Genomic DNA, 21,869 nt, shown 5'->3' on the forward strand with positions numbered 1-21,869 from the left:
AAAGACATCAGCTTTGACACGATAATTCTCCAGCAGGAATGTGTTTAATACTGGAAATACAGAATCCAACTGATGATTATGGAAATGTCTTTAATAATGCAGATAGATCCTTACAGCTGCACCGATTAATCGTTTAATGGATTGATTTCAGCAGAATTGCCAAAAATTCACTGTTTCCAGCCTCATAAATGTGAATATATCTGATATTAAACTAAATTTCTTTGGGTTTTTTGACATTTCATGGAGAAAAATCAATAGTGAGAATAAGTTTTAGCCCTAGTCCTCACCATAGAGTTGGAGGCAGGTTCTTCCTGTCAGAGAACCATCAGGAAACGTGTGAAACAAACAGAGATAGCAGCCTTCATCCTGCTCCATCACCTTCCTGATAACTATGGAGCAGTTCTGCAGTCCAGCATCTTTAAACTCCACTTTGCCCTGAAAACCAGGATTCACTGTTTGCCCAAATCGTTTGCTGTAGGTGGCAAGATTCTTGTTCTTCCCCTCAGGTGAAAGTTTCTGCCATGTGACCTGAAGAACATCTCTAGACTGCATGAGCTGACAGCTGAGATGGACATCTTCTCCTACTGCTGCCATCACAGTCTGCTGTGTTTGTATCACAGATGTTAGACCTGCATGGAGGAAAAGAAATCACAGTTATAGATGTGACACTGAGGTTATTATATATATATATTTTTACAGCTTAACATTGTGATTTATAATGTAATGAAAGTCATTGACAAAATCACAGTTATAACAAAATACACAGTTATTTTTAGGTTTACTCTCACAATTCACTAGCAAGTTTTTTGACCTCAGGAAGTAATAAATATGCTTTAACAAAAAGTTAAGATTGTATTTGTTTACACAAGGAATAGTGTAGTAAAGTACATGACTGTTTTTTTCTGTTCTTGAAGATGTAATTGGATAAGAGAGCAATACATCCTACTTTCATTTGTGATTTAGTGGACTGAGTTGTTCAGTGATTTCTTTTCTCAATTATTAAGAGATGAAATGATTATATGGATCTATCGTTGCCTTTGTATTAGACAGGTTTTGGGTCGGTTGTTCTGTGTCATAGTAGTTGTGTTATGTATTGTGAGTATGAATACGGGTGTGTATTGATGCATCTTCTGTTATTACAATGTTGTTAAAAAATACTTATGGGGACCCCTGGAAGAATACTGTTACAATACAGTAGCTAATGGGGATCTAAACAAACAAACAAACTAAACCTACTCACAACAAATTACTTTAAAACCAACTGTAACGCACATCATAATTATGGATTCCTTTTGTCTTACCTTTTGGAAAAACCTCCACTATAAAAAGGAAATATAAGACTGCACGGTTTACCATTGCTGCTGTATGTGCACCAATAATTAAAAGTCCACAGGAGCGCTTTGCAGAAAGGTCTTGCTATGGGAGACTATAAATAAGTAAGTAGGTGTCAATATAAAAATAATATAGCTAAGTAAACCCTAGAATAAATCCCTCTATAAACGACATAACGGGACTCACTTCTAATAAACCGCTGATTCAACCTGCAGATATGACCCCTCTCCCCTTTTAAAGTGTAACAACCCGCTCCAGCATGAACATGAAATTACTTTCGCTTTCAGTCGTTGTCCTCAGTTTCAGCAAAGTTTAAATTTGCACACATTTGCTGCTTTCAATATTGTTGTATATTTAAGCCCTAAAATAACCACAGGTAGGAGGTTATAGTAGTAATTCATACTACTGTGTGAGGCAGGAGGGCAGGGGTTTCTCAGTGACATATATACCAACAACAACAACAACAACAACAACAATAATAATAAGGATAATAATAATAGGAGGACAAATAGTGCAACGACATTTAAACGAGCCAGAAGCTCTTTAACTCTCCGGCTGTCTGTGCCTGCAGCTATCAGCTGGTGAAACCTTTTTTTAAAATATGAAATCATGGTGTAACCGGAGTTGTTACTGAACCTGTCAGACCGCAGCTCTGCAGCTCTGCTCCAGCAGCGGACAGCTTCAGCTGACAGACAAGAAGGGACAGACTCGGTGGAGCTCCGGTTACACCGCGATTAAACATTTCAAAACAAGATTTTACCAGCTGACAACTGCAGGAACAGACAGTTGAAGGGCTGCAGGTGGAGATACGAGGAGGATTTCTGTTGTCAGCATTGCCCCCCCCCCCCCCCCCCCCCCCCCCCCCTTATTCAGGGCCGATTTTAAACAGCAGGTGACAGGTTGAGCCATTGTCAACCCATGAAATGCCAGTTTTTATAAATTTGGTGTCAATGTCAATATTAACACCAGCATTGAACTGTTTTATCCCAGTATAGTCATATCATTTAGTGAACATTTCAAAAACACATTTTAGTGTGTAGTACCTCTTTAATCGTGTGGCTCTTCTAGACTTTCCAGATGTTATTGGACCGAATGGATCAAACTCTGTGAAATGAGTCATTTTGCGGGGTTGTGTGACGCTCAAAACAATTTATCCACGTTTTACAGCCACAACAGGAGCGACAGAGTAGGCCACGGCGGAACCTAGGATGTAAAGCATGTGTCAACAATGTTGTAATTACTCTCACTGCCAGGAGGGGGAGACAAAAGTCCCGCAGTCCCACTTTAAAGCTGAAATATGTAACTATATATTCTGCATTAAAATGTCTAAAAACGACTGGAACTATGTTATATATTTTGTTGACCTGTCTACATTATTCTAAATGTTTCAAACAATTTTCAAAAATAGAGAAATACTTAATTTTAATCAAGGTAACGGTCCGTTTCATTTGATAAATTGACTTTTATCCAGTTTTAAGCCACATTTTTATGATAAACTTTTTAAATCCTGGTCGTCTTTCAGTATATATTTTAACCGGATAAAGGTTTTCAGTCATCAGATTTCTGGATCTTAAGTTAGAGAAACAAGCTGAGCACACGTTAGTGGCAGCTGTTGTGTGGTTTTACAGAAAAACTGCATCTTTACTGGAATAACACACATTCATTATTTACATTCAGCGTAATTTTATCTTTGACAAAATTCATTTAATACAAAAAATAACCTAAAAAGACAAGAAGCAGTGGTAAACAGTGCAAGGGACAAAACAAAAAAATTATATCCATTTTACTTAAAAAACTTAAAACTTAAAAAATGTATAGCCAACAATAAAGTGAAAACAATATATCTATTAACATTATATATTAAAACAATATATCTGAATTATATTATAGATGTTACAAAATACTTGGTAGAATTTAAAGTCCCAACAAACAGCAAGAAAGAAGAGAAACTGGTTGTATTCAACATGTCAGAGACATTAAAGTAGTTCCTCTCTGAGTCAAAAGTAACATTCAATGATTTATTTTATCTTAAAATGTTTAAAATAGTATAAGAAAATATTTTTAAAAAATAGTACAAAAATATCAAAACGTCTTTGTACATTAACCTTTTTGATCTGGAGATAAAAGATAAGAGATTCATTTTGTTCAGGACACATTTTGATTCTTTTACAATGTCTGAACATTTTACCAACACATGCTTTGATGCAGCTTTGTTCAAGTCTGACTGACTTCGTATTGAAACTACAGTCTTGTGGATTGTTTGTCACTAAATAGATCTTTAACTATATCTTGAAGTGAGGATTTTGGTTTCTCCTCTTTTGGATCTTTCTTCTCAGATGACCGTTTCCTGATCTGTTCGTTCTCCAGATTCACCTTCAGATAAAAACAAGACATGAGTCAATTTCCACTCACATTATCACAATACATCATACATATTTCTATCACTGAATGACTCTGACAGTTAACAGTTATTTGGATAAACAGGCTGACTATGAGTACACAATGGACCATGAAGAGTAAAGTGCATCAGAATCAGCTTCATGTATAAATAACACATTAGTTAGAGAGATATAGAGACAGAAAGGAACTTAAATACTAACCCTAACCCTAACCCTAACAGACAAAGAGAAGACAGATTAAATCATTTTCTGAAGAAGCAATTAATAATAAATATAAACAAGTGAATAATTATGAAATTGTCTTACTCATCAGGGTCTTTCATTGGTTCTTGTGTCATCTCCATCTCCCCCTGTGTGACAGAATGAAGGATTTAAGAACATTTATATATTATTTATTTATAGGTGTTGTCTGTATAGATTCTTTAAGCTCTGTGTTTCCTCTTAATGTCAATAAATTATTACCATATTAACTGTGAGACACTGGTATCACAACAAGACAGATATTGAGCTGAAAGTTGAAATTACCTGTTCTTATGTTTATGTCTGAGCAGGACAGTGACGACTACAGCAACACAAACAATGACCACTGTTGTGATCAATGTAATGATCAAAGTGAAATCTATGAGAAAAAGAGGAAAAAATGTGATATGAAACACTAAACATTCATAAAGCAACTACAGTTTAAATGTAAATTTTGACTTGAGACAACTTTAAGGTTAACTTACACTTATTGGATCCAGATTCATCATTAAAATCTGAAGAAAGAAAAACAAATATCAGAATCATAAAGTGATGATCTATCTATAAATCTGTGGTTTTGGAAGTGTTTCTCACCATCAGCAGATGATTGTTTCATCACAGGAATCGTCTTAAACACCTGAATTTCAGGGACTGAGAGCAGTCTTGCTGCACATCCAACCTGTATGTTGTTTCCATGGAAACCAGACAGCACAGCTGTAGTGGTGACGGTGACTGTACCGTTGGTGTTGGTGACACTGACTGTGCTGCTGTGAGAGAAGTAGAGGTCTTGTTGTGGGACATTCAGAGTTACTGTGGGAGCAGGACGACCTGTGGCCGAGCAGGACACAACTGTCTCTTCAGTAGAGTTTGATTCTCTGATTTGTAGAATGGGTTCATGCAGCTCTGCAAAGACAAAACATTAAACAAATATCACATGGAGCAAACTGTTAAAAAAATCAACTAGTTTGCTGATTTCCTCTGTTATAACATTATAAATCAAATATATTTGAGCTTTAGACTGAATAAAACAAGTATTTTAAGAAATCTTTGGGTTCTTGGACATTTTGATGAGCAGTTGTCTCTGTTTCCTAGATTTAATTTCACAAATTGAGGAATCTGATATAATAATAATATAATTGAAATATCATGACCATCATGTCTTCTTACATTTGGGAATAAAATCAACTTTTATGACACAAAATTATGATGCAAAGTGTGTGAAATGCAGAGTATGTACAACATGCTTTTTGTGGTTTGAAGTATTTGCATTTCATGGCACAATGACGCAAGCAGACAATTTAACAGCCATCATTTCTAACTGCCATCAATGTGAAACAAGTTAAAACTGTAATTCGCCACAAATATGTCTTCAAAAGTGAAGAGAGGAGCTCACCATAGAGTTGGAGGCAGGTTCTGCCTGTCAGAGAACCATCAGGATACGTGTTAAACAAACAGAGATAGCAGCCTTCATCCTGCTCCATCACCTTCCTGATAACTATGGAGCAGTTCTGCAGTCCAGCATCTTTAAACTCCACTTTCCCCTGAAAACCAGGATTCACTTTTTGCCCAAAGTATTTGTTGTAGCTGCCAAGATTATTCTTCTTCCCCTCAGGTGAAAGTTTCTGCCATGTGACCTGAAGAACATCTCTAGACTGCATGAGCTGACAGCTGAGATGGACATCTTCTCCTACTGCTGCCATCACAGTCTGCTGTGTTTGTATCACAGCTGTTAGACCTGCATGGAGGAAAAGAAATATGGAGTTTAAGCTGTGTGTGAACTTTAGGTTGATGTGAGCATTTCAACACATTATCTGTTATAAATTGATACTTAACTGCTCAAATTGATTTGTAACTAGTGCATTGCCTATTCAAAACACGCCTGTTCTGAACAGGCAGATTGCTTATTATTTCTCGAGAACCACACACACACACACACACACACACACACACACACATATATATATATATATCAATTGACAAATGTATCAATTCAAACGATTAGGATTTAGTAAATTAAATGGTTTTAATCCAGACAGAAACTTCACCAGTGAGACTTCCACTGGTTGATTCTTCTGCCAATCAAATGTGTCTGCGCTCCTATTGGCTAGTTTTACTTCCTCCGCCTCTGTTTTTTTCACCTGTGTGTGCTCGTTCTTTCCTCTCAGGCAGTTTAACTGAGCGGGGTGTGTGCCTTTGTCCCGCTCAGCAAGTCAGAGCCCATATATATATATGTACACACACACACATATATATATATATATATAAATAATGGTTTTTTATTTTTGCTTTAGAACATAACCGCTGTAATCAGAAATAACGTGTCATTCACAGGCTTTCTCTGTTTCAGGGAAAACTTTCCACCACTATCTCTCTGATGCTCACCCGTGCTCTCAGCACGTGCTCTCTCTCTTTTTCTCGTCTTTTTTAAAATGACTCAGGAAACCCACAACAAAGCCTAACTATCAAAGGAAGAGAGATGTTGTCCCCTCCTCTTTCTTATGGCAGGGTTACAAAGCCCTGATCATGAGGTACAGTAGCAGAACCCAGATGACCTGCCGCAGCAGAGGAGAGTGGCTGATTGATTGTTTATTCAGAGTTTAAAATTATTAATGTTTATCATGCTGCATGTCCAAATTGCACCAAATTCGACACAGCACTCCCTTTTTTTTCCAGCAATGCACTCGCCAAGTGTGGAGTTGATCAGATGAATGATTCAAGAGATACACAAAGGACATACAGACAGTGATTCCTTGCTTTAGTAGATAGGCTAGTGCAGTGCCCATTCAAAACGTGCCTGTTCGGAACAGCCCAATTTTGTAATACTTAAAGAGAACAGTGCCCACCCCCCCAAACGCCTCTCATGTAGACTATCGGTAGATGGTATAATTTACTGATGTTCCCTAAACACGTCACTGCAGGCTATAAGTAGATGCTACAATTTACCCATGCTCCCTAAATGCCTCACATGCAGAATGTCTGGAGACTACAACTTTGAGTTGAGTTGAAATTGATCGGATGAACTGTGGTGCCTGACATCCTGCACTATGTCTTGAACATACATACAAAGTTCTCTGACCACAATATGAGTTGCAATGGCAGAGTGGTGCTCTCTGTATTTCCGCTTGTTGACTCCATGGGCAGAAGAAAAATAATCAACTTTGTTTATGAGGTATTTTCATATATTTCTCGAGAACCTCTCATCCAAAAAAACTTAACACTAACACTGCCAGGTATGAAGTAGATCGGATGAGCGGTTCTCAAGATACGCGAAGGACAAACATACATACAGACAGACAGACAGAGATTCCTTGCTTTATATAGAGAGATGTAACTCCAGCTCCTGAGTTGTAGTTTCCCCATTAAGTAGGACAGGCTGCAGGTAAAGCACTAAATTTTATTATAGAGACTGAACAGTGATGTTAAAAGTGAAAAAGAGTTTAAGTCACTTTAAGCTTCATGTTAACTCATAAATGTGTCAGTGGTTGGTTGTGGTGTACATAGATGTTGAAAACAGGAAGAACATGTAGCTGTTTTTGAGACAGACTTATTAATTGTAATTAAATTTCTAATAAATTACAGATGTTGCTTTTTTTGTCTTAGTTTGCTGTAAATAAAAATTGTTACCAGCAAGAAACATTCACCTGTCGCACTTTTAATGTGGGAAACAAAAATAAATCAGCAGGATTCAATATTTCTTCTCAAAACATTCACTTTGAGTTAGAATTAAAAATACACAGGAATCCTCCACAGTGCCTTCAATCTCAGCAGAAAATATTACTCCTGTAAAAGTACAAACTACTGTAACATCTCTCTCTTACCTTTTGGAAAGACTCCCAAAACAAAAAAGATCGTCATGACTGCAGCTTGTGCCATTGCTGAAAGTTTCAACTCAACTATACTGATCTCTGTTGGTATCAATGTGAAAATAAGTAGTTATGTAGGCCAATATAATTAGATGGAAGTGTGAAACAGACAGGGGGGTTGGGGGTTGTAGATACACCTGCATGGGTTTTTTTTACAGCTTAACATTCTGATTTATAATGTAATGAAACAGTCATTGACAAAATCTGAAAAGCTACACCGTTATTTTTTAGGTTTAATCCCCCCCCCAGCCCATGTTTTATATACCAGCAGGGACAGTCACTATTATTTTAGTAATTTTAAACCTATATCTGTCATTTTTATCTGATATCATAGCCCACATGAAGCCCATCCACGTGCAACCTTAATGCTATTCCCACAAAATTTCTCAAAGAAGTTATTTATATAGTTGGCCCCAGTATTTTATTGATTATTAATAGCTCTTTAGAAAATTGATTTTTTCCCTCTATTTTTAAACATGCTGTGGTACGACCCCTTTTAAAGAAACCTAACCTCGATCCTTCAGTTTTTAATTATTTTAGACCAATTTCTAAACTTCCCTTTTTAAGCAAAGTTTTAGAAAAAGTAGTTTCATCTACATGCTTCCACTTGGCCAAATTATTCAACGACACGTTTCTTTTCATTGCTATGCAGATGACACATGGATATACCTTGTCCTCAGACCCAATGACCCAAGAAGCCTAGCTGCTGCTGTAGATTGTCTCAGTGATGTCAACTGTCGGATGGCACAAACCTTCCTTCAACTCAACAACTCAAAAACAGAAATCATACCGTTCAGTCCCCCAAATCCGAAAAATCCCATCAGTCTTGGTCCCCTTTCCACCAACATGAAACCCACTGCCAGAAAGCTAGCAGTACTATTTGATTCTGATTTAAGTTTCGAACCGCACATTAAAAAAGTTGTCCAGTCCTGCTTCCTCCAAATAAGAATCTTTTCTAGAGTTAAGCCAATGCTCTCTCACCCTGACCTGGAAAAAAATCATCCATGCTCTCATTGTCTCCAGACTACACTACTGCAATTCCCTCCTTTCTGGCATAAAACAAAAATCGCTGTCTCGTCTCTAACTAGCTCAGAACGCAGCCGCTAGGCTTCTTACTCATTTTAACAGACGACATCACATCACCCATATCCTGGCTTCTCTCCATTGGCTCCCTGTTCGTTTTAGAAATGGTTTTAAGATTTTACTGATCATTTTTAAAGCACATCTGGGTCCAAGCTACATAACAGAAATGCTGACCCCGTACGAGCCAGCCCGCAACCTTAGATCCTCAGGTGGGGCCATTCTGGCTGCTCCAAAGTCAAGGCTTAAATCTAAAGGTGACCATGCTAAAGGGCCCCTCGGCTTTGGCTTTCTCCGACAGCGCCTCCTCCAGCGTGGCCAGGGCAGTGTCTGTGTTACTGGAGTCGGTCTGCAGAGACTTGACCCTGCCTTTCAAGCTCCCCAGCTGCTTGTCTTTGTCCCGCAGCTGCTCCTGCAGGTTCTCAATTTGCGTGTGAGGAGGAGACCGGGTGGATGGTGGAGGCACCGGGGAGAGAAAAAGCAGAAAAACAGAGGTAACTAGCATGATATCAAAAACCACAGTGGCATTTAAAGTTGGTGTAATAGCAAAGCTTGGAGATTACAAAAGTCTTTGAAGATTAATACTCGCTACAGACAACGTCATTTTCATAGTTTGAAATGTGCCTGGGATTTATAAAGAAGCATTTTTCATTGCTTCTGCAGGAAGAAATGCATCATATAAATACATTTAAAAAGAAACAAGAATGTGAACTAATTATTTAGAGACAATATAATATGTGCAGCATCTAATTTAGTGTATGTTCAACATATGACTGACACAACAGAGAGACAAAACCAAACAAAAAAAAAACACATCAAGGGGAAACATGTTATTACATATTTTTAAATCAAGAGAGACTACAAAGAGAGAGATGAAAGTGGATAGATGAGGGAGAGGAGGTGTGAGCAGGTCAGAGTGAGAGGGGGAGTAGCACTGTACGAGTATTTATAGCACACACACACTAGAGCCAGTGAGGCAGAAATATCATCTTGCTTGTCTTTCTATGGAAACTTTCCCCCTGAGAGCAACAGAGACTCTCTCACTCTTAATGGAGAGAGTAACCACTCTGCTTTGTATTTTCCGAGAGCAACTGGTTTAGTCCAGAACACAAGAATCTGACAGAACATCTCGTTCCCCTCATCGTTCTCATACTACAGCTGGAGTACACCTACATAGACCTCCACTAACTCAACCAAGTTTGGTGTATATATAATACTAGTAGTCTGTGAATGGTTCGGACATTTTCCTCTTAAAATCTCCTTTCCTTCCTTCATACACCCTTTAAATGGCCAAGTTTTCTTCAACTCTGATTCTTACCTTTTTCTGCAGGACATTGATCTTCCTTTTTTTGACCTCTAACATGTCCTTCATTCCCCTGATTTCTAAAGCAAGAATGCCCTTCTCCTCCGTCAGGTCCTGCAGCTGCTTAGTTTTCTTGTTAAGGAAGGACTCTTTCTCCTCTAGACGCAGACATAGAGCATCCACCTGAAGCATGACAGCAAAAACAAACCGTCACACGCCTTTGACCTGATCTTTAGAAACCTAAACCTCAAACTCTCTAAGAGTTACGAGCTAGTGTGATGTTTTCTTAAAAGAAAAAGAAAACTATCACCTGCTTTATATCTTACAACATCTACACTTAGTAAAAGTTGTACATCATTTAACATGATTTAACTGACATGTTTGCTTTTGTGGTCATCACCATGTGCGTGAGATAAAGACAGTAAGCAGCATGTTCTTACCACCTTTTTCTAACAAGGAAACCGCTGCTTCCTCTTCACACAGCGCTGTTTTAACTGGACACAATTGTAAGTGACAAACACACATCACTTGATGCAGGTTAACAGGTCAGTCTGAGCACAAATGAACAGAAACTGTATTCTACAAACTAGTTTATGTGACTGGCAGACATCTTTCTAGCAACAGCGAGGTTTGTGTGCACAATTCAAGTATTATAGACATCTGGGATATTTACTTGTTGATCACAATCATACACTTCCATTGCCTGATATTTATTCTCAAATTCCATTAATTTATATCAATAATAAGAATCAGAAAATGGCCTCAGCTTTTGTGATGAATCTCCAACTCAGGAAGGATGTGAGGTACATTACTCATAACAAGGTTTGTGTGTTAAAAAAAAAAATAGTGATACTAGAGGAGGGAGTTATATGTTACATACTTTATTGTATTTGTTGATTTTATCGCCCACTGCAACAGTTTTACACAGAGCATTTCTGAACAAACTAGCCAAACTCAGTAACAAGTAAGCAGTAAGCAAGAAAGAATCAGAGATGTTGAGGTTTCATGCTGTTAGCTTTTGGAAAATATCAATCCTATCTGATTGAAGAATGTGACTAGAAACTTCTAGCTATTAGCCTCATGAAACAGCATGCAAGAACAAGTCACAATGCTAATAACTACATTAAGATGCTGTTGTGGTTGAACCTGGGATATATTAGACTCACACCACAATCCATTAAACACGTATCTCTTATGACCAAGTAGTGAATCTACACAAAACGTCCTGTGTTTTCTTGCTGTATGTTTTCATAGTTTTCCCAACTTGGATCAGTTTCTCTTCCATCTATTTCCTGATCATCCAGCTCCATCACATTGCTGGCTGTTGTCTTGGCGTCATGTTGATGGTGTATTGAGGAGATGGTTTGGTAGAGATTATTTGCTGGCTGCTGAAGGCTTGTGTAGGGGTCATCTGGGTCATCTCCGGTCTATAAAAAGGTCAGAATTTGAATGCATGATGCCTTAAAAGTCTGACTTAATTTACATTTACTGAAACCTCCACTTTTCAAGGTTCAAATCCACTCACACACTCCTCTGATCAGAAAGTACATTACTCACGGGAGTTTTACATACAGATGATCCAGCTGTGTCTGTTCTTGAAGAGTTTCTTTAAATAAGAAGAGATATCAGAGTTAGTGAAACATCAAACACACACACACACCAGCTCTTCTGTACTTTCCAGCAAAACCACTGACTGCATTATTTTACAAGGTTAAAAGCACAATATGTAATTTCAGCCGCTAGGGGTCTCTCAATCAAAACAATAGCAAAAGATGGAGTGTGATGACGGTGTGAAGAAGCAAGGGATCATGGGAATTGTTGTCTTCATTACTAAATAATCAGCTTCACCGGGATAGGATTACTCCAGTGTTCATCTTTCAGGATGTTTTTACCCGGAGCCGAATTACCCACAGAGGTCTCCTCCTCTCCAAAACAAACAGACCCAGTGATTACAGGTTAACACTAAATAAAGCAGTTTCACCTAAAAAAACGTGTTTCTCTGACGATGATCAGCGAGCACCAGATGTCCAGTATGGGCTGTTAGCTGAGCTGCTGCTAACACTTGTTCGGTTTATTTCTCTTGTAATTTTAGATCCAGACGTTCGGCAGGTTTCTACTGGGAGCCGAATCATCTGCAGAAGTCTCCTCCTCTCCAAAAACAAACGTACATTTAGATTAAAATTGTTAAAAATACTAATTAAAGCTGTTTCACTTTAAACGTCCTATAGGGGGCTGTTAGCTGAGCTGCTGCGTTTGCCCAGTTTAATTCTCTGATAACTTAAGATCCAGACGTCCAATGACTAAAATCCTTCATCCAGCTAAAAGATATAGTTAAAAACGACCAAAATTTATCACAAAAATGTGGCTTACAACTGAGTAAAAGTCAATTTATAACAGTTTCTGTCAAACAACCACAACGCTAATGTACTATCTTGTATGTGTGTAAGTTACTCTTTGGTAGACGCCGTTGTAGCGGACTAACACTGCGCCGAGGCATGCATCTGGTGCACTATACTCTTTGGTTGAGGAGGTATGACGCCATTGACAGGCAACCAAATGAAATGGTCCGTTACTTTGCTTAAAATTACAGATTTAGGTCTAGTTGTTTTTGGACATTTTAATGTAAAATAATTACATATTATACTTTTAAGTCAGAATTTTTCACCTGCAATGAATTTTTCTGAGGATGAATACAAGGATAACTCCAGTAACTGATAAATGTAGTAAGACCACAGTTCATTCCTGGTAGGAATAAATAATGTACTCTGAATTTTGTGGTCTATTTTATTAGACGAGACAGGAAATGAAACATCACGTCTTCCTTCATTGTTTCATATAAACCTGAAAGTCAAGATCTTGTTATATGTGACTACAGTGAATTTCATTCAAAATGAGATAAACATGTATGACAGGTGATATCATTAAAGAAATATACTTTTTAAATGATATACTTGACTTACAAAATGAGAACAAGTGTTGAAAAAACTGCATGTAAATGAACCACAGTTGATATAATCATATTTATATTGTTTAACATATAGTTTAAGAGCATTCAAAAAATAATGTACTGAAAATATGAAATATGAATATTACAGTCTCTCACCTGTGATGTTTTCTTCTGTGGATAAATCCCAGGATAACTCCAGTTATAATGATGAATACAGTCACACCAACAGCAGTACTGGAAATTGATATTTTTGTGGAACTTGTGGCCTCTTCAACCTCTACAGTGGCACTGGAATTTACTCAAATTGTAAAACAAATAACATAAGATGCTTCTGAAATATTATATTATCTAAATCTGTAAATCAAAGCCAATAAATTACCACAGCCAAGACCAAAAACGATGTAGGACATTACTGTAAGCACTAATGCTGCTTTAAATACTATATTCCTGTTATAATTACTGCATGCTTTGATTTGACCTGTAAACCTGAAGTATAGACATCATACTACCATGTTAACAATACAACACAATGGAAAATAATCACTATAAATTTACCAAAGTATGAGGAAAAATAAACATGTGTTTACCTTCTACAGTGATATGAAGATGGAGAATATTTGTTACTCCAGGATGTGTACACTCACAGCTATAGTTCCCACTATCCACTGGTGTTAAACTGGTCAGGTGAAGAAATACAGTCTGATTCTTTTTCATAAATGTGAATCTGGGGTCACATCCATTAAAAATCTTCTCTCCATATTTGAACGCCAAGTAACATTCTTCTCCTCTGCTCCTCTCTGTTCTGATCTTACATGCTACAAGAATGATGGTATTCAGTGTTTCATCTGTGCATATTGGAGTGATATATGGTTCTCTCCCGGCGGTTTTCAAAAGAGTCACTGTAAATCAAAGCAATAATAAATCAATATGAATATGCTCAATGAGCTAGAACTACTGTAGAACAAGCAATTTACAGAAAAATATTCCCCTCTTTAAACTGAAGACAATAAGACAAACAGAAAACAAGTTATACATTATAAAAAGTAGTTCATGTACAGTACCTTTGCAGTCAATAAACAAAAAAGGCAGCAGCAGAAGGGGAACAAACCACAGTTCCCAAACAGCCATGCTGGTCAAGAGGTCTGAGCAACAGTTTAAGTGCTGCTGACAGTGAAGACTTTACTGTACTGAAGAGGGGAAACTGACACACGTCTTTGGCCTGTTCTCTAGCTAACCTCAAACTCTCACAGAGCTACGAACTGAGCTTCTCTTCTGAAAGGAGGAAGTGCAAGACATGACTGCTTTTATATTAAGACACTCTGAAGGTGAAACAGAGTAGAATACAGAAAGAAAATATGTCAGATCTTCAAACATCAGGTCTACAGTCATGTGTTCAGATCACTCTTGGAGCTGGATCCATAAGAATCCAACTAATACAAAGTATCACCTGCTTTATATCTTACAATATCTACACTCATCATGTGACATGATTTAACTGACATGTTTGCTTTTGCGGTCATCACATATTTATAGGCCTGAGCATGAGAAGAAAACAGCAAGCAGTATGCTCTTATCACCTTTTTGTAATAAGGAAACCGCTGCTTCCTTTTCACACAGCGCAGTTTTAACTGGACACAATTGTAAGTGACAAACACACATCACTTGATGCAGGTTAACAGGTCAGTCTGAGCACAAATGAACAGCAACTGTACTCTACAAACTAGTTTATGTGACTGGCAGATATCATTCAAGCAACAGCAATGTTTGTGTGCACAATTCCAACACGTTCTCACTCCCAACTCGTCACTTATTGAAGCTTTGTCAGGACCCCCTGGCATCACTTTTTAAATGCACGGGGTACCCCTTTAGAGTCGTTTTTCAACATGCACTATTAAAAATAATTATATTTCGTCGTGTGACAACGCGGTGGCTAAGGTCTGGTTAGGTTTAGGCACAAAAACCAGATCATGGTTTGGGTTAAAATAAAAAATAAAAACGTTAAGGTGGTCTCAAACTGTTCTCTCTGCTGACTCTGCGCTGATTTCCAACATTACAAGCCATAAACCCACCCCTCCACTTCCTAATAAGAAAGTCAGCTTAAATATATGTCATGTCAAGTAGGCCACGTCACTTCAGAAATCTTGATACCATACGTATCGTTGAAATGTTAATATGCTCCGTATTACAGGTGTTGAAACGTAGATATTCAACGTATCTGTGGTTTGCAGAAACGTCCAATGCCAATGTTTTATTCTGGCGACCAGGCTGAAATTTGTCACCTTATATAGATGTCATCGGTCTCATAGCGTCTATTTCAGACGTTGTGGGAGCTCAACAGAAGTCTATCGGACTACCCTCAATGTTAAAAAGTGACGACACGGGGTCCTGACCAAGCTTCACAATTATATTCTTCCATTGCCTGATATTTATTTTCAAATTCCTATAATTTATAATCAATATTGTACGATTTTTGGCCATAGGATGCAAAGTCTTCTCTCTGTAGTTTAAATTATATTACTGTGCAATTATTAAGAGAATCAGCAAGAAACAGCAAGGTTTGAATCCATTAAACACATATTTCTTATGACCAAGTAGTGAATCTACACAGGAAGTCCTGTGTTTTCTTGCTGTGATGACGATAAATCTCAATATATTTATAGAAACAATGTCAGACAGTTACTTATTTATGTTCTCTTTTGGTTCGAGTGTTTTCACAGTTTTCCCAACTTGGATCAGTTTCTCTTTCATCTATTTCCTGATCATCCAGCTCCATCACATTGCTGGCTGTTGTCTTGGCGTCATGTTGATGGTGTTTGGAGGAGATAGTTTGGTAGAGATTATTTGCTGGCTGCTGAAGGCTTGTGTAGGGGTCATCTGGGTCATCTCGGTCCTATAAAAAAAGATCAGAATTTGAATGCATGATGCCTTTAAAAGTCTGACTTAATTATATTGAACAATAGTTGAGACACTGAGTCACTACATTTACTGAAACCTCCACTTTTCAAGGTTCAAATCCATTCACACAGTCCTCTGATCAGTAAATACGTTACTCACCAAAGAGATGGGAGTTTTACATACAGATGATCCAGATGCGTCTGTTCTTGAGCACTTTCTTTAAACAAGAGGAGATATCAGAGTTAGTGACACATCAAACACACACACATTCCAGCTCTTCTGTGCTTTCCTACAAAACCACTGACTGCATTGTTTTACAACGTTTTAAAACATTTGAGTGAGATTTTTTCACCTGGAAAGAAATTTTCTGAGGATGAATCCAAGGACAACTCCAGTAAGAACGATAAATGCAATAACACCAACAACCATTGTGGTAGGAAAAAGCAAAAGCCTGGTGTTGACAACTTTGTCTTCTAGTAAATTGTAAAGACAAAACAAGTATCAGGAGAAAGACCAAGATAACATAATGCTGGCATCTTCTCTGAATCAAATATTAAATATTTGAACCACATAATTTTAACATACAAAAACAAATGTTGTTCCTTTTCAAGTTATCTCCCAGTATTCAGCTATGAATGCAGAACAAGTTAAAAATGTAACATATCACAAAGTACAGGACCAGTCAAAGGTTTGGACACTTTGTAATTCAAGTGATTTGGAAGGTGTGTCCAAACTTTTGGCTGGTTTAGTGGGTCTGATTTCTTCTACAAGCACAGACATCATACTGATACTTTACTTGTTCATAATGTGAAACACAAAAGCAAGAAAATAAATCCAACATTTACCTTCCACAATGATATTAAGATGGAGAGAAGATGTTCCAGCAAGATATGAATACTCACAGCTGTAATTCCCACTATACACTGGTGTTAAACTGGTCGGGTAAAGAAATATAGACTGATTCTTTCTCATAAGTATGAATCTGGAGTCACATCCAACAAAATAATCTTCATATCTATATTGTTATGACCCAGCCTAGGGGAAACCCTGGTGCAACATGAAAAGTGTGAGTCTCCCCTCTTCCCAGCTCCCAAGAACCACCAGCCACAATGAATTTACAGCACTTTAGGTTTTCATTCAGAATTTCTTAAGCTTCAGGGTGGGCTAACAGCAAAATAACAAACAGTAGTAACTACAGCTGAGGAACCTAAACTCACGCACTCAAACAAAAGAAGAACAAAAAGACAAGCCACTAACCTAACAAAAAAACAGGAGAAAATAGGATTAAAACAAAATTGCTAACCACACCTAAAAAACCTGGGCTGGCATTTCGCATGAGCAAAGCTAAATAGAACATCAAAACATGTTGGCTAGCAGATTGGTTGAAAGTGGAGAGAGATGAGCCCAACAGAAGCTGGAAGAAGCTGGCCTTAAAACTGCAACCCTGCAGGCTGGAACCAATCAGCTCCCTGGAACAACCCACACACTCACACAGTCATTATCATTCAATTAGCCTCTGCTCTCTGCATCCCAACACACACACACCTCAGCAGGAACCCTAGAGGGAGAGAGTGAGAGAGATCCACAACACAAGCACAAAATTAAAGCACACACAAATTACACAGCAGAAAAGTGCTCAAAGGACCTCTGAGTCATAACAGTATGCCAAGCTGCACTCTGCTCTGATCTTACTACAAATGTGATGATATTCAGTGTTTCATTGGTGCATACTGGAGTGACATATGGTTCTCTCCCAGTGGTTTTCACAAGGGTCAGCATGAAATAGATTTTTCTTTTTAAACCAAATATTAGAAAACAATGGCAGTCTTAAATGATAAATTATGAAAACTAGTTCCTGTACAGTACCTTGGCTGTTGTTATACGCAGGTAGCAGCAGAAGCAGAACAAACCACAGTTCCCAAACATTCAAGCTGGTCAAGAGGTCTGAGCAACAGTTTAAGTGCTGCTAACAGTTTATTGTACTGAAGGGGAGGAACTGACACTCGCCTTGTACCTGCTCTTTAGAAACCTAAACCTCAAACTCTCACAGAGGTACGAGCTGGTGTCTCTACTCCGCTTAAAAGGAAGTGCAAGACATGACTGCTCCTGCTTTCACATTAAGACACTCTGAAGGTAAAACAATAGGTGCATGAAAGAAAACATGTCTATAAACATCAGGTCTGCAGTCACATGTTGAACAATCTTGGACTTGGATCCTCTAAGAGCCAATATGAAGTTTTACCCTCAAGTTGAACACATTTTATTTCATTTTAATTTACACATTATTCAAATATTTACTGACAGACATTTATGAAGTTTTATCTGTGAAACCTGATTTAATAAACTTACTAGTAGTTAAATATTTCACTTTTACAGCTTTGCAGCAATTTGACAAACTGAATATCGGACATCAAAAGAACAAGCAGTTTTAACCATTTATTCATTACATAATTAATTCTGATCTTATGTTTTATAAACAGTATATTGCCCTTACTGCTCTCTTAAAACATTAAACTTACAAATAAAATACAATTTACACAAAACTATTAAGCTTGAATGTTTTAGAATGAAATACATTTTAAGCATCAGTCATACAGGAGAGTGAAATACCAATGTATGTAAAATAGTGCCACCTTGTGGACATCAGGCTTTGTTTCACTTATTATTCAATAGGAAAACATGCATCACATTATACTGGATATTGTATAATTAAAGCCCTACAAAGGCATCTCTAAATTCATCACCACTCTGGTGACATTTGAATAATCAGTATTAGAAGTTTGTATTTCAGTAGTTGAATAAAGCACATTCTCTGTCTGCATGAAGGTGTTGTACGGCTCAATTTCCTCTGGTTCCTGCAAAGTGACAGATATTTTAAAATATGTTTCATTAAGTTAAATGAACAGCACAAACAAAGTAGGGGCAACATTTTTGTGTACATTACCGTATGTGGAAGACTGGTCGTTAGTTCAGGTTGTCTTCTGTTGGATAAATATGGAAATACATCGTTACAAAATAGTTTAATGTTTCCATATGTAGGATCAAAATTTGTACAATTGATGTAGCCTCTAAAATAGTGTAAAGGCATTAGCATTAGTATTTGCATTAGTATTTGCTTTATTTGTAAAGAAACATTTAAAGTCTCCCTTCAGTCAAAAATATGTTTCTCTTTTTGTTCCTACAGTACCTAAACCTCAAACTCTCTCAGGAGGTACAATCTGGTTTCTCTTCTCAAAAAGAAGTGCAAGACATGACTGCTTTCATATTAAGACATTCTGAAGGTGAAACAGAATACAGCAAGAAAATATGTCAGATCTTCAAACATCAGATCTACAGTCATGTGTTCAGACCGCTCTTGGCGCTGGATCCAAAAGAATCCAACTCATACAAAGTATCACCTGCTTTATATCTCACAACATCTACACTTAGTAAAAGTTGTACATCATGTAACACGATTTAACTGACATGTTTGCTTTTGCGGTCATCACATATTTATAGGCCTGAGCATGAGTTGAAGACAATAAGCAGCACCTTACCACCTTTTTATAATAAGGAAACCGCTGCTTCCTCTTCACACAGCACTGTTTTAACTGGACACAACTGTAAATGACAAACACACATCACTTGATGCAGGTTAATAGGTCAGTCTGAGTACAAATGAACAGCAACTGTATTCTACAGACTAGTTTATGTGACTGGCAGACATCTTTCAAGCAACAGCAAGGTTTGTGTGCACAATTCAAGTATTATAGACATCTGGGATATTTACTTGTTGATCAATTATACACTTCCATTGCCTGATGTTTATTTTCAAATTCCTATAATTTATAATCAGTATTGTACGATTTGTGGCTATAGGATGCAAAGTCTTCTCTATGTAGTTTAAACTGTATTACCAAACCAATCGCCAGAACAAAACGTTGGCATTGAACGTTTCTGCAAACCACAGAAACGTTGAATATATACGTTTCAACACGTGTAATACGTAGCGTATCAACATTTCTATCCATTGAATAATGATGTTTTATGGTGTGGCAACGTTGTGGTTAAGGTCTGGTTAGGTTTAAGCACAAAGACAACTTGGTTAGGGTTAGGGAAAGATCATGGTTTGGGTTAAAATAAAAAAATAAAATCGGCTGCAAATGTCCTGACGTTTCGCAAAAAACAAAACAAAAACAAAAAAACACCCACCCGTCGGTTGAAACGGGAAGCGGGCATTGGTTTCGAGGGGGTCTCGAACCGTGCCCTTTTTCAACTTTCAGCCAAGAAACTTACTAACCAATCTCCGACCCCTCCTCCTCCTGATAGGAAAGTAAGCTCAAATAGATCGCATGTGAACGACGTCACTTTAGAAATGCTGAGATATGTTTTCTTGAAATTTTGGTATGATACGTAGGCTATTACATGTGTGGCAACGTAGATAGCCTATTCAATGTTTCCTTGGTTTGCAGATACGTACAATGCCAACGTTTTATTCTGGAGACCAGGGCAGGAATTAATGACTGGCATAGACTATCCCGAAAGATCAAAGTATATGAACACGTCCGTTCTCACGCAGTTTGTGTAATTTATGATATGTGGCAGTGAAACCATCGATGAGCAAATTTCCTCCGAATATAAGAGTGAAGTCAACTTTTTGTCAGAGGTTACTGACGAGAATTGCTGACGTTATCTTGACACTTGCATCATACAACTCTGCTTTCTGTGCGTATTGTGAGAAACTAAAGGAGAAATAAACGATGGAAACTTGGCATCCAACACTTAAGGGGTTATGCCCGACGCGCTGGGCATCTAGAAATGCTATGCGCTCACTCCGTTTCCCAGAAGTACTGAATGCACTGACGAAAATATGTCCGTTATCTAAAGGGCAAGATAAGCGTACTGAGGCCGAGAGACTCAAATATAGTATGGCCGAAGACGGGTAGGAGATGGAAAGTTGTACAACTACGCCACCTGGGGAATTGCACACCAGGAAATACACTGATCAGTATCCTTAGTAAGAAGAGGTCACACAGAAAATTCTTCTCAGCAGGTGAAAAAGGAGAAAAGGCAAAACAGTGCAGAGTAGTGTTCATGAAGCTCCTCCACTGCTGAGTACTAAATAACTAAATAACTGAAAGTGTTATTTGGCTTAAATGTCCAACTGTCATGAATATGTAGATGAATATGATCTCTGTGGACAGCAGGGTACTTTTCTCATCTATAAAGAAGATAAATCTGCATTAGTAGCACAATCACACATTGAAGTTACTGACTTTTGCTGTGTCTACCTACCTGTGGGCTATAACAATACATTTACTGCACATAATGAATAAATGCACAATTTTTCAGTGTCAATATTGGCAATATTTAAAGTGTATGACTATCATGCTCTTCCTGCTATGTTGTCAGCATTATGCAGACAAGCTCAGAAGGGTAATTAGCCAAAGTATTATGTAAATAACTGTAAATGAGGCAAATGTAACCAACTAGCTTCAGAGAACAGAACAAAGCTTTTCCACACTGTATGAAAATGCCACATATTCAGTTGTATACATCTCTATATGGCTCTGACATAGACTATTCTGGATTTAGTAACTTCATGTCTCAACACTTCCACAGTAAATGTGTATAAACAGCGACCTCCAGTGGCCATGTTGTCAAATTACTTATGAAAAAAATCTGCAGCAGACATTGAGGCACAGTTTGGAATAAATGACATTATGAAGAAAATGAAGGTTTGATAGCTCCTTTATTGTTGTCTTCATTAGCATTAGAAGACATAATAACAGTGGCAGCAGTAGCAGTAATACCAATTTTAACCAACACTT

At 37.7% G+C, this 21,869-nt stretch overlaps 2 protein-coding genes across 6 annotated transcripts in view; both read right to left on the reverse strand.

The window, feature by feature from the left end:
• Positions 1–21,869, reverse strand: part of LOC121891933 (butyrophilin-like protein 2) — a 52,470-nt gene that overhangs the window by 1,037 nt on the left and 29,564 nt on the right. For both annotated transcript variants that reach the window (XM_042404637.1, XM_042404638.1), the window contains exon 4: positions 5,365–5,706. In XM_042404637.1, the coding sequence (XP_042260571.1) occupies positions 5,365–5,706 (342 nt within the window). The remainder of the gene's footprint in view (positions 1–5,364; positions 5,707–21,869) is intronic.
• Positions 11,105–21,869, reverse strand: part of LOC121891965 — a 203,674-nt gene continuing 192,909 nt past the window's right edge. Inside the window, exons 3-8 of one of the 4 annotated variants that reach the window (XM_042404689.1) lie at positions 19,599–19,649; positions 14,226–14,325; positions 13,752–14,063; positions 13,321–13,462; positions 11,775–11,823; positions 11,105–11,644 (exon numbers count right to left, since the gene is read on the reverse strand). In XM_042404689.1, the coding sequence (XP_042260623.1) occupies positions 11,429–11,644; positions 11,775–11,823; positions 13,321–13,462; positions 13,752–14,063; positions 14,226–14,292 (786 nt within the window). In that variant the 5' untranslated portion in view covers positions 14,293–14,325; positions 19,599–19,649 and the 3' untranslated portion in view covers positions 11,105–11,428. Of the gene's footprint in view, positions 11,645–11,774; positions 11,824–13,320; positions 13,463–13,751; positions 14,064–14,225; positions 14,326–18,303; positions 18,915–19,003; positions 19,041–19,595; positions 19,660–20,649; positions 21,049–21,869 lie in introns of those variants that run through there. The other 3 variants (XR_006094234.1, XR_006094235.1, XR_006094233.1) reach the window with 3 other exon arrangements.

Source organism: Thunnus maccoyii, chromosome 24 (assembly GCF_910596095.1).
Source record: "Thunnus maccoyii chromosome 24, fThuMac1.1, whole genome shotgun sequence".
NCBI lineage: Eukaryota > Metazoa > Chordata > Actinopteri > Scombriformes > Scombridae > Thunnus > Thunnus maccoyii.